Consider the following 12542-nt stretch of genomic DNA (forward strand, 5'->3'; position numbering starts at 1 on the left):
CCCGCACTGCTTCGCCCAGCTCGGCGCAGAAACGTCTCGCTAAAAACAAACCAGCAGACACGTGCCGGCAGCCGGCGGGCCCCATCCCCACTTCTCTGTAGCTGCCCAGGCTGTGGGTGTCTGCAGGCGCGTGAGGTTTTCGGTGGCTATTTTCGTGCGCATGCAGCCTCCCCCCCCCCCCGCGGGTTTCGTGAGGCTGCAGCTCCCTAGAATCGCTGCAGAGGAAAATGAGCGGCGGCTCGCCGCGGGCAGAATCGCAGGGATGGGACATTGCAACCTTCCCCCCCCGGACCGAGCTGCGCACGCCGTGCCGGGAAAGCTGCGGCAAGGACGGGCCCGTTGGCAGCCTGCACGGGACGGGGGCTGCGATTCCCTGCCCCGCCTTTGGCCAGTCCCGGCCGGGACCCAGCATGCCCGGGTCGGAGTCGGTCCCTGGGCCGGGCTGGGGTGAAACTGGGCCAGGCCCCGTCGGGCGGAGGTAGAGCGGGGAAGGCCGCCTAGTCAGGGCTGGATGCAGCGCACGGGGCCCGAGCTCAGCTCCCGCCGCCGGAGACGGGTCCTGGCTCCGCAGACGAGCCCGGTTCTCTTCCTCGGCCCGCCCCGGCCCTTCCCCCCAGCCCAGCCCCGCCCCGCCCCGCCATCGGCTCGGCTCCTTCCGCGCGCTTCGGCGGAGGAGGGTGGGTCACGTCAACGTCATCAGCCGCGTGACGTGCACGTGAGCACCGGACGTGCTCTGACGAGGCGAGCGAGCGACTCTTGCCCCGGAAGCGGAAGCGGGAGGGGGCGCAGCGCGCGCCGGGGGTTGGGTGCCGGGCGGCTCTGACCCCGCGCTCGACCTGTGACCCGGAAGCGGTGGGCGGGGCGGGCCGGGCCCGCCGCCCGGTTGCCATGGCGCTCTCCCCGTACGTGCTCGCCATGCAGGAGCTGTTCCGAGCCAACACGCGGAGCCGCGAGTTCCCGGCGCACGGCGCCAAGGTGCACTCGGTGGCCTGGAGCTGCTGCGGCCGCAGGCTCGCCTCGGGCTCCTTCGACAAGACGGCGAGTGTCTTCGTGCTGGAGAAGGACCGGCTGGTGAGCGGGCGGGCGGGCCGACCGACCTCCCCCACACCTCGCCCCGGGGGCTGCTGCTGCTGCTCCCCGCTGCCCCTCGCTGGGGGCGCCTGATTCTGCCCGGCCGGGGGCGATCGGGCTGGGCCGGCTCCCCGGAGACCGTCTAGCTAGAGGCCGATGGGAGCGAGACCGGGGCTAGGTACCGCGCCCGGGTGGGGGGTGGGCACCTGCCTCGCTCCCCCAGCCTCGCTCCCCCAGCCTCTCCCCTCGCCCTTCCGGCAGGGCTAGGAGATTGGGAGGGGTCGGGTCATATCGCAGGGCTAGCCCCAAGCACCTCAGGCTCTGCAGTCGCAAGGCGCGCTGGGGGAGAGACGGGACCGGGGGTTACTGGGCAGAATCCCATCCCGTGCTCCGGGGAAGGTCTTTCAGCCCTGCTGACGGCCGGAGCAGCCCCAGAGCCGGGGGGGGCTGCATTACTCAGGGAATGGTGCCCCGGTGAAGGTGCTAATTCGGGGCGGGGGGTGCGGGTTCACTTTCCTGATCCCTCATAGACTTTCTGTGTGATCCTGGGCAAGGCACTTCGTTTCCGGGTGTCTCGGGTCCCAATCTGTGAAACAGGGACAATCGTACTTCCTCACCTCCCGGGGCGCGCGAGGGTAAACAGTCAGAGTGAAGTCTAACAAGCTAGTTTCCTGAATGAGCGTGGCAGCTTCTTGTCGATATAGATGCACAGGCCCGGCTGTCTAATGGCTTGTGTGGTCACCTTCCTCCAGGTGAAGGAGAACAATTACCGTGGCCATGGGGATAGCGTGGATCAGCTGTGTTGGCACCCCAGTAACCCAGATCTCTTTGTCACTGCATCTGGAGACAAGACCATCCGTATTTGGGATGTCCGCACTACTAAGTGCATTGCCACAGTGAACACCAAAGGTGGGTGCTAGCGTGAGGAGATCCGCGAGACCAGTGCATCTCAGTACAGCTGCAGACACTGCTCCCTTTGCAAATGCATAATGCTCTCAATGTGGAATGGAAGCAAATTCAGGAAATGCTGAGAGTTTCTGTGGCCACTGCATCTTTTTGGCTTGCATTATCCAAACTCTGACCAAACGTGACCATATCTTCACTGGAAATCTTTATCTGTACTCCGCATTAGCCAAGCTCTGAGCAGAGTTGGGGAAACCGTGTTAAACACCTGAACCTGTCTGTGTTAGCACTGGCACTGGTGGAGCTGCACTGGTGGTATACTGTCAGAAGGTCTCACAGCAGGTGTTGCCTGTGAGTGGCTTTAGGGAGAAGGGATAGAGATTAGGGAGAGAAGATAAGTCTTCATCACCCACTTCTATTTTTGATGCAGCTTTTCTTCCAGAACGTAGTTATATATTTTTTCTGTCAGCGTTACGTAACGATTTGTTGAATGACTTATTTTGCAAGGCGAAATGGTGGTGCCTAGAGATTTGGACTGGGAGGAGATATGCAACAGGAGTAATCGTGTCGCTTCGTTTTGAAGTCACAGTTCCATTAGATTTAATTGCCTTTGAAACTTGTATGGTTGTAGCACAGCTACACAAGCAAAGCTAGGCTGTTAAAGTTTAACCTTGGTTGCATCATTGCCCTTTGCCACTTAGGAGCAATGCAGAGGGTCAGGACAGTACAGGACAGACCTGGGGCTTGATTTAAAAATACAAAAGTCCACCTGTGGCACTTGAGTTGTTTTTGCCGTTAACGGCGCTGGACTTGATCCCCTCTCCTCCCTTCCAGGAGAGAACATTAACATCTGCTGGAGCCCGGATGGCCAGACCATTGCCGTGGGGAATAAGGATGATGTGGTCACCTTTATCGATGCCAAGACCCATCGCTCCAAAGCCGAGGAGCAGTTCAAGTTCGAGGTGAACGAGATTTCCTGGAACAATGATAACAACATGTTCTTCCTCACCAATGGAAACGGCTGCATCAACATCCTCAGGTATGCCCTGGCGTGATCTCCAGCGGGAGCAGGGATGAGATAGGCCGACTCTGCCTCTTACAGCTCCTGCCCTGCACCCTCAGTCTGGGGCTCTGCGCTCAGCTGTGTTTCCTCCTCGTGGCTCTCGTGGCCGACCGACAGCCCTGCCTGCAACTGAGGTTGATAGTATGGTCGGTTTGTAGGGCTGTGTGCGGAGTCAAGCTGCCTGGCAGGCAGGGCTGAGTGCTTACCAGCAAGGCTCTAGTCTGTCGTCCTTTGACCCCTATCCCTTTGGGATCCCTTGTCGAAGCAGCAGGGCTGACTTGGGGAGAGCAGGGGGTTCAAAGCCAGCTCCTAAGTGACCAGAGGAGCTAACGAACGGGAGTTTTGCGAGGGAGTGTAGAGCGGCTGATGCACCTCACAGCAGTACTGCAAACCTAACAACAACATAAACCCCTCAAGAGTAAAAATACAGCCGGCAAAGTCCGGCAGCAGAGTGGGGCTGTCCCGTGTATTATACTGAATGCTGCATGTGCGGTTAGCGGCCTTGTGAGCAGGTGGGTATGTGTGCACTGAGTGCAAGCAACTCATGGCCCTTGGAGACACTGCATGGGCTCTTGAAACCAGAGCGGCTGAATTGGAGGAGCTAAGGGAGGCAATGAGGTACACCGAGAAGACTTCCTGGGACATAGCAGAGTGGTCCCAGCCCCAGTGTGACAGCCTCTGTGCGGCTGAGGAGGAGGAAAGGAGAACATCAAACTGGAAGAGAGGGAAACGATCCAATAGTTGAGACCTTCCTTCCAGTTGATGTCGTGATACTCCTCCGGAGACCCCAGTTAGCAGGAAGAGACGGGTAACAGCAATGGAGGATTTGATGATTGGAAACGTAGACAGCTGGGTTTGTGGTGGCTGGGAGAACTGCATGGTGAATTGCCTGCTGGGTGCGAAGGTTGCGGTCCTCTTGAGACATTTAGATAGACCTATGTGCAGTGCTGGGGAGGAGCCGTGCTCATGATATATGTAGGTACTAGTGGCCTAGGGCAGGGTAGGAGAGAGGTCTTGCAAATATTAGGAATGGGATAGAGAATACGACAGGAAATATCATAATGCCACTATATAAATCCATGGTACACCCACCCCTTGAGTATCAGGTGCAGATTTGGTTGCCCCATCTCAAAAATGATATATTAGAATTAGAAAAGGTACAGAGAAGGGCAACAAAAATAATGAGGGGTATGAAACATCTTCTTTATGAGCAGAACTTAAAAAGACTGGGACTGTTCATCTTATAAAAGAGAAGATGGGGGAGGGGGATAGGATGGAGGTCTATAAAATCATGATTGGTTGGAGAAAGTAAAGAGAGAAGTATTATTTACCCCTTCCCATAACACAAGAGCCAGAGTCCCCCAATGAAATTCATAGGCAGCAGGTTTAAAACAAACAAGGAAGTGCTGCTTCACGCAATGCAGGCAACCTGTGGAACTCATTGGCAGAGGTTGTTTTGAAGCCAAAACTATAACTGGGTTCAAAGAAGAATTAGGGTAGGTTTGTGGAGGATAGATCCATCAATGGCTGTTAGCCAAGATGGGCAGGGATGCAGCCCCATGCTCTGGGTGTCCCTAAATCTCTGACTGCCAGAAGTGGGGACAGGATGACAGGTGGATCACTCAATAAATGCCCTGTTCGGCTCATTCCCTGCAAAGCACCTGGCACCGGCCACTGTTGGCAGAGAGGAGACTGTCTTGAAAGACCATTGGGCTGAACCAGTCTGGCCGTTCTGATGTTGCCCCCTCTTCTGGGCCAGTCTTCCTCCGAAGTGACCCAGCTGCTGTCGCCTGTTCAGACTGATCACTCGGTGCGTGAGGTCTTGGATCTCTGCAGCCCGGTTGCATGCTGACTTGTACTGCTGGTCAGGGCGCACAGCGTCCCTCTGCAGAGAGCACTTGGACCCTGCCGTGTTGGTGACTGTGCTCTTTCACCTCTCTGCTTTTTGCTCTCTCCTGCCTGTCTGCAGCTACCCGGAGCTGAAGCCCATTCAGTCTATCAATGCTCACCCGTCCAACTGCATCTGCATCAAGTTTGACCCCACAGGGAAATACTTTGCCACGGGAAGTGCAGATGCCCTGGTCAGCCTGTGGGATGTGGACGAGCTGGTGTGTGTGAGGTGCTTCTCCAGGTAGGTGACCTGCCCTGTGGGCATCTGTGTGTCGTCGTCACCCCTTCCCTGCCCGGCATGGAGCTGGGAAATCCCTCACTGTTGCTTCGCCCTGTGCTGCAGGCTGGACTGGCCCGTGAGAACGTTAAGTTTTAGCCACGATGGGAAGATGCTGGCATCCGCGTCTGAAGATCACTTCATTGACATTGCTGAGGTGGAGACAGGTAGCTGTTCTCAGTGTCCCTTCCAGGAGAGGTGGGGTGGGGGCTGTGGGTCTGGATGGAAGGGGAGGGGCAGTGGCAGGGCTGTGTGGGTATGGCGGGGGCATAGGTGGGGATTTTGGGGGGCAATGAGCTGTGTGGGGGGAGCTCAGGACTGGGCAGCAGGGGGTGGGCCGCAGGAGAGGATTCTGTCTGTTGCAGTCTATTTTAGGACTGTACAGTGTCTCTCGCCTTGTCTCCACACTCTGAACAACCGGCGCATGGGAGGGGTGTACACTCCCCGCACGCATGGGGGAGGGGAGCACACCCGGCCGGTCTGGGCCTGGCTCAGCTGACGCTGCCTTTCCTGCTGCAGGGGAGAAGCTGTGGGAGGTGCAGTGTGAGTCCCCCACCTTCACGGTGGCCTGGCACCCGAAGAGACCATTGCTGGCCTTCGCCTGCGACGACAAAGATGGCAAATACGACAGCAGCCGGGAGGCAGGCACTGTCAAGCTCTTCGGCCTCCCCAACGACGCGTAATGGGCACACGCGGGCCCCGGGCTGGGGAGGCGGGGCCAAAGCATCTCCCCCTTCCTCTGGCCATAGGGAAGCTCCGTCCTGCTCTCCGCTTTCTGGGCTGGGCTTCCTGGCTCCTGGCCGTGCTGTGGCAATCAGCTCAGCCGCCGGCGGACCCTGCCCTCAGGAGCCTTTACAGCAGCCGCAGCCACAGCTGCAGCCGCAGTCGTAGCAAGGACATGGAGACTGCCGACGGATTGCTTCTAGCCATCTCGGGGCTGCCTCTTCCTCTCACCACAAGGCGGCGGAGGGCCACGTTCCCAAGTCTGGTGGCCAGAGAGCGGCAGTCACCGAAATCTGACCGCTCAGGATGGCCTTGCTGGGGAAGGAGCCCTGCCCCGTGGCCAGCTCAGCAGGACTCAGCTTCCTGCTCCTAGAACTGTTCCTTGAGAAGCTGCATGGTTGTCCCTTTCCTTCCCTAACCCGCCCCCGGCCCCCAGCGGCGTGGCCAATTCCACAGCAGGCTGGCGATCCCTGGCACGCCCCGCTCCTTTGGAGCAGGGTTTGGTCTAGGCTGTCACCTGGCTTTGGGGTGGGGAGCTGTCCCTTGTCCCTTTGCTGCCTGTGCAAGCAGCAGAGCTGCAGCTTCCTGGGGTGGGGGGACTCGGGGCGCTATTTTTGTATCACGTTTTGTAATTTTGAGAAGTCCACGTCAGTAAAGGAAGTACGGCCTGGCTGTCCCAGGACTCTTGGCAGCGCGTGGTGTGCAGGGGGGTGGGCAGAGGCAGACGCTGACTGCTCTTCAGGGTGGCTGCACTGCCCCGGCAGCCAGCTCTCAGCAGGAGCCAGTGACTGCTCTGCCGATGCGAGGTCCTGGGGCTGGCAGAGGCCTCGCTCCTCGCTAGCCCGGGCCTGCTAGTCTCAGACCGGTGGGGCTGTCACATGCCTGAGTGAAGTGTCACCCCCCTTCCCCCGCCCTCACCTTGGCAAACAGCTGCTGGGCAGTTCTGCTAGGGCGGTGCTGACTGTGGAGGAGCCGGAAACAAGGGGAGAGCCAACCCCATGTGCCAGCTTGGCCCTCTGTTCCCCCCCAGTGAGTGCTGCGTGAGCCGAGCACCTAACCCTTCTCAGCAGCCTCTCCGTGGAGGGTCTCCAAGCACTTCACAGGCAGCAAGGGCCTGCTGGTCCCAGGTCTGAGCCCGGTGGGCCGGGGCGTGCTCAGAACCAGGCCGGGACTCCCTGACCACCTCACTCCGAGGCCGTCACAGACGGAGCTGTGGAGCCCGACTCTCGTGGGTCCGTTCCTGTATCTTCCCCCCCATGCTGCCTCCTCAGGCTAAGCCTTGTGCAGGCTGCCAGAGTCCGGGTTGGGCCCCTTTCTTCCCCAGGAACGCGCACCCCCTCCCTCCCAGAGCTCAAAGCCAGGCGGCCTGGGCTCTGGTGCAGTGTTTCCACCAGAGGTCAGTGTGCCCTAGCTTTACCTGCGCAGGCTGGCCCAGCTGTCTGCACTCCATGGCTGGCTGGCGGCTGTTCTCCTGGGGATTGTTCGAGCGGAACGATGGCCTTCCTGGCTCGTGGGCTTCGGGCCCTCTTCAAGAGCCGCGTCTCCCTCTTTGTCCCCGTTGAACTTCTGCCAGTGCCATGAGCACAGGTGGCCATGGCTTGCGCTGGCAAGAGCCAGGCAGGAAGCGGAGAGACTCTGCTGCTCAATGCAATGCTTGCGGAGGGCTGACGAGCCCTTCCTGCTCCCGGTTGCATAGCAGAGGCGGAGGGCTGGCATGTGCGCTCAGCCTGTGGCACCCAGACTGGGCCAGGCACTTTCCAGACGCACGGCACTGTGTGGGCCCTGCCCCAGAGCTGCTTGTGATCTAGGGAGGCAAAACACACTGCCCCTGAGCAGCCAAGGTAGGGCTTAACCCCTCCAGCCCTTCCTTCCACTCAGGCCCCTCTGGGGCCGTCCCGCTAGCTCCCCCCACTCTGCGAGGCTGGGGTGCACATGCTGCCTCCTGTACTATGCTCATCTCTGTCCAAAGCTTTCAGCAGCTCATAGCACCCAAGGGACCCCCAGGACATTGGGCAGGGATTTTTCTGAGTCAGCTGTGCAGGCCCCTTATTGAGGGGCTGCTCTTGTGTAGCCTCGAGGCCAGCCCTGGGGTCTGCCCTCCAGCTGGCTGAGCGGTTAGCTCTGGCATGGGGGGCGGCACTGATGCCAACTTCTGGGTCCATGTACCAAAAGCTACAGGGCTGCCGCAAGGGGCGGGAGCTGGGGAGATGTGGTCTGTTCTGCCAGCCCTGTTCCATGCTCACGCTACCCCCTCCAGAGCACTCTGCTGTCCTGCCTGCCGCGGTCACTTGAACCAAGTGGGCTCAGGTGCAGGCGTGCAGGACCTAGCGGGCACCTCCCAGCCTGGGGGCCTGGGCCTTTCCCTCTAGCAGGGAGCTACTGTCCTTCCTCTAGGCCCCCCAGCCCCAGGGGTGATGGGAGGGATGATGCGCTGGGTGCTCAGCAGTTAGAGCCAGCAGGACGGAGGCTGCTCCTAGCGAGGGGAGTGACGGCAGCTGCACCTCTGCATGGTAATGGCCCGAGCCCCACGCGCCCAGCAGCCTCCCCCCACGCTGCCCTTCGCAGCAGCGGGCACCTGCCATGGGCGGTGACGAGTGAGTGGCAGCGCGGCTCCCACGGTTGTCCTACTCCATGCTGTCTCCTGGAACCAAGCCCGGCCTGGTTGCCATGGTTCCCCAGGAGGGGCGCTGGTCTCTGGCCCTCCACCCGTGGGGGGAGCGTGGCTGGTGTGGGGCCGGTGTCTGCTGGCAGCAGCTGCCCCCAAAGAAAAGTCTGCACAGCTCGTGCCTGGGGCAGTGAACCCTTGTAGCACAGGGACTCCCCCCACAGCCAGCGCCCCCCCCCAGCTCCCCACAGCACCCCCAGCTGGGAGAAGCTGGGCCTGGGGTAGCTGGGAGCTCCCCTGCAGCCAGCGCCCCTGCTGGGACACGCTCTCTGACGCTATATCGACAGGCGCAGCTCGTGCCAGTGTCAGGCGCTGTGTTCAAAGGAGACGTCAGACTCAGCCCTTCCCTCTGCTTCCCAACTGGACTGTCCCCTCCTCCCTCCACCCCGACATCTTGGCCGCCCGGCTTCACAGGTGGAGAAAGGAGCAGGGAGGTGAAGTCATTGCCCCGGGCTGGGGCTCAAGTGGGAAATGCTGTGCTCAGACACCGTGCTGATGGGCCCATTGTAAGACTCCAGAGAGAGAGACAGCCTGCTCTGCTCTCTGCCTCCAGCTGCTAGTCTGGGTACCCGACGGGCTGGTGGCAGAGTTTGTTCGGCAACAGGTCTGTGGGGCAGAGTGGGAAGAAGGTGGAAATGTGGGACCCTCTGGGCCTGCTGCAGGGTCCTTGGGCAGGCTGAGAGCAGCGTGGGGACCCTTCAGACAGGAGGACAATGACGGGGTGCTTTGGGATAGTGGAGTGTCAAGAATGAAGCTGCAGAGAAAGGGGGGGGGGGGAGGGGATACAGAGTTAAAGCCCTGGCCTTTCACCTCAGCAGTGCGTGGCTCCTTGGAGAGCTGGTCCCTTGTGCACATCGTAAAGGCAGGGCGTGCACCCCTCGGTGTCTGGCACTAGAGGTCGGTGCTGGCACCAGAACAAGGGGATGTAAACAGGCCACGGGTAAGTTGGGGCTGGAAACGAGGGGCGGTTTCTAACCTGCGGAGGGTGAGGGTCCGGACCAGCCGCCCAGTGGGAGCAGGGGGGCCCGAAAACCTGCCTGGTTTTAACCTGGAGCTGGGTGCGTTGTTGAAGGGGCTGGTGCAGCACGGTGGCCGTGTTAGCAGGCCCTGGGCTGCTCGCGTGTGCTTTCGTTCGGGGCCGTGCTGCGCGTGCTGTGCCTGGGGCAGGAGCGGGCACCATGGCCTGGCTGGAGGTGGAGCTCCCCTGGGGTCAGGGAGGGTGTCCTCAGCTCCCCTGGAGACGTTCCATGGCCCTCCAGCTTTGTCTGGAGCCTCGGGCGGGGCGCTGGGCTCAGCCCATTGCCAGGAAAGGCTCCTGCCCGGCAGTCAGCGGCTGGGGTGGGAACGCCACGCAGCATGTGAGCGCGCTGGCAGAGGTGCAGGCAGTGACTGGCGCGCCTTATCACAGCTTCCATCCCGAGCTCACAGCAGCCTATTTAATGCACTCAATAGCTTCGTGGTGCGCCTGTCAGCCGTGCTGCCCGGCACAGTCAGAGCCGCTTGTGCTGCTTCCCTCGCCCTCGCATGGGGGCTGTCTCGGCGTCGGGGGGTTTTGGTGGTGTCTCCCCATTGGTTGCTGCTCTCTCAGCGTTCCCATCCGAGCGCCTGGCCCGCAGAGGCAGGGCCCGCGCTGAGCTGTGCCAAGGGGCTGGGGGCCAGGAGAACGCCCCCAGTACACGGGGCTGCATGGCCGGTGCAGAGCTGGCTCCATGCTCCCTACGCAGCCTCTGCCAAGGGGGGGGCATGCAGACGGCCGGGTGACCCGGCCCACAGCGGCAGAGCACGGAGACTGCGCCTGCTGGAGCTCTATCATGTTCCCAGCTTGATACTTTCTTCCGACAAATGGCTTTTCTGGGTGATTGCTCTGCTATTACCGCATGGATTTTGGCTGGCAGTCAAGCCGCGCTCTCTGCAGCTAAACGATGGCACATCGATGGGAGGTCTTAGGCCAGCTTCAGGCAGAGAAGCCCGTGCGGGGCTGGAGGCTGATGCGGCAATGCTCAGGAAGCAGACAACCCCAGGCTGCTTCTTTAGGGGCCTGGATGGCGGCGTGCTCCCCTGCCCTCCAGCACCCTGTGTGGTGGGAGCCCCGGGAAGGGGGCTATCCCCAGGGAGCCTCAGGATCAGGGCAGGCTCCGGCCTTCCCTGCACGCTTGTGGTGTGGGCGGTTTTGGAGTGTCCCTTGTCTCACCCTCATCCCCTTCCTGTGGGAGGGGGGCTGAGTGGGCCTCCCTGCCCGTAGCCTGCCCGAGCTCTCCTCCCACCCGCTGCCTTCCTGGTGGGCCCTTTCTGCATGGTTGAATTCAGGCCATCTCTCTCCCCAGGGGCTGGGGTGACGTGTGGTTGCCTCTCCGGGTCCTTCCTCAGCACGGCGGCTCCTCAGCAGGGCCGAGGGCAGGCAAGCCGAGGGGTCGTCTGGAACTGGCCAGGTCAAAGCCCTGGGGACCAGGCCCATCCTGCCCTGGGACGGACGTCAGGGCGAGCTCCCGTCTCTCTGCCTTGGTCTCTCTAGGCTGGGATGGTCCTGCTTGGTCTCTGCTCTCGCCTTCCTCCGTGCTCTGCGGGCTGGACCAGCTCCCGGCCCCACGGTGCGGCAAAGGGCCTGGCGGGAAGACAGCTCAGATCTTTCCGAAGATGTTTCCGAAGGAGGGGCTGAGAGGTGCATATGAGTTCATGGGGTCCCCCCCTTTGAACATTGCTGCATCCTAGAGAGACCCTGACCGGCTGCGACCTCTCACCCCTCCCTATCTATCGCCCCGGACGCTCCTCATTGAGCCTCCCCCCTTCTCAGTGCTCGTCGCAATGCAGACCAGCAGCCCTCACTCTGCGCAGGGCTCCTTCCCCAGACCAGTGGATCACGTCCCTCACAGTAGCCCCGGCAGGGATCCAGGTGGAAGAGGTTGCGAAGGGTCAAGAAACCAAAGGCCTGGCGCCAGCGTATTGTCTGCCGCAGTCCCAGCCCCGCAGATGAAGTGGGGGCAGGGGGATACTTGGTAAAATCAGATTTTTATTTTCTTATAATTTTGATGGATAAAAATCAATGGTTCGTGTGAAGCAGTTTTTGAATTTTTATCGATTTTACATTTTCGCAGCTGTGGGACGCTGAGGTCAGACGAGGGGGGGGGGGTCAGACAGTAATTGTTAAATGACACCAGATATTGAGATTCAAGAGGTTCAAGCTTCAGAACGGTTGCAATGCAGAGTGTTAACATCACGTGTCGATCTCTCCGGAGTAAATCTCCTTCACTCGGCCGTTCTCAGGCAGGGTTGGACTAACGGCGCCTCCCTAAACATTTCAGTCATTATCGATGGAGATCTTTTTTCCATGGTTCGTGTGCGCATGGTGACATCGATGTTTATCGACACGCACTAACAAAAATCAAACCCTTCCAGGCCTGATGATGGGCCCTAGACGCGACGCTGGTGTGTGACACGCTTCACAGTCACGGATTAGAGCAAATGTAATTAAATGGAGCACGTCAGCCATTGGCTGCTCTGGGAACGGGCCCCGCATAGCTGGTTAATTGGTGCTAACGGAGCTCCAGACAAAATGCTAATGGACAGGACCTGCCCTCTGGGTGCTGCAGAGCTGGGGGGGCTGCTTGATGCGACCCAGAGTGGGATGGATCCATCCTAGGAACCGTCTCTTCCATCTCTGCTGCATGGCAGCCGATCCCAAAGCGCTGTGCTACGGGATGGCAGCGTGGAGTATTGCAGTGGCCCAGCCCTGTACGGGTAGGAAGCCCTTTGCCTGCCACTGAAATGCAGCCACTTCTGGGAGATGCACCTACTCTGTAATGCCGCAGTGCTGCAGAACAGGGCAGGAGCTGGAACTGCCAAGGGCAGGTGAGGGGCTGAGATGCCCAGGGAGAGGCGCATGATGTTGGCAGACCGGCATCGCCTGAGCAGCTGCAGAGCAGAGCAGCACGTGGCCCGGGACCCAGAGGGTG

At 60.4% G+C, this 12542-nt stretch overlaps 1 protein-coding gene across 1 annotated transcript; it reads left to right on the forward strand.

Moving 5' to 3' along the window:
• Nucleotides 1-779: 779 nt before the first annotated feature.
• THOC3 (THO complex subunit 3) lies at nucleotides 780-8568 on the forward strand. The gene is made up of 6 exons (XM_067535557.1): nucleotides 780-1071; nucleotides 1824-1980; nucleotides 2809-3013; nucleotides 5007-5168; nucleotides 5271-5371; nucleotides 5724-8568. Exons 1-6 carry the CDS (start codon nucleotides 889-891, stop codon nucleotides 5885-5887), a joined length of 972 nt encoding a protein of 323 aa, XP_067391658.1. The 5' UTR covers nucleotides 780-888; the 3' UTR covers nucleotides 5888-8568.
• The last annotated feature ends 3974 nt before the right edge of the window (nucleotides 8569-12542 follow it).

The sequence above is a fragment of the Emydura macquarii genome, unplaced genomic scaffold (assembly GCF_026122565.2).
Source record: "Emydura macquarii macquarii isolate MOO-44397 ecotype Brisbane River unplaced genomic scaffold, CSIRO-AGI_Emac_v2 contig_378, whole genome shotgun sequence".
Lineage (NCBI taxonomy): Eukaryota > Metazoa > Chordata > Testudines > Chelidae > Emydura > Emydura macquarii.

Bases quoted from the DNA above. Each gene is read 5' to 3' on its own strand.
- THOC3 (XM_067535557.1), top strand. From the start codon at position 889: ATGGCGCTCTCCCCGTACGTGCTCGCCATGCAGGAGCTGTTCCGAGCC. The intron at 3,014-5,006 runs GTATGCCCTGGC...GCCTGTCTGCAG, and splicing joins GGCTGCATCAACATCCTCAG to CTACCCGGAGCTGAAGCCCA. The intron at 5,372-5,723 runs GTAGCTGTTCTC...TTCCTGCTGCAG, and splicing joins CATTGCTGAGGTGGAGACAG to GGGAGAAGCTGTGGGAGGTG.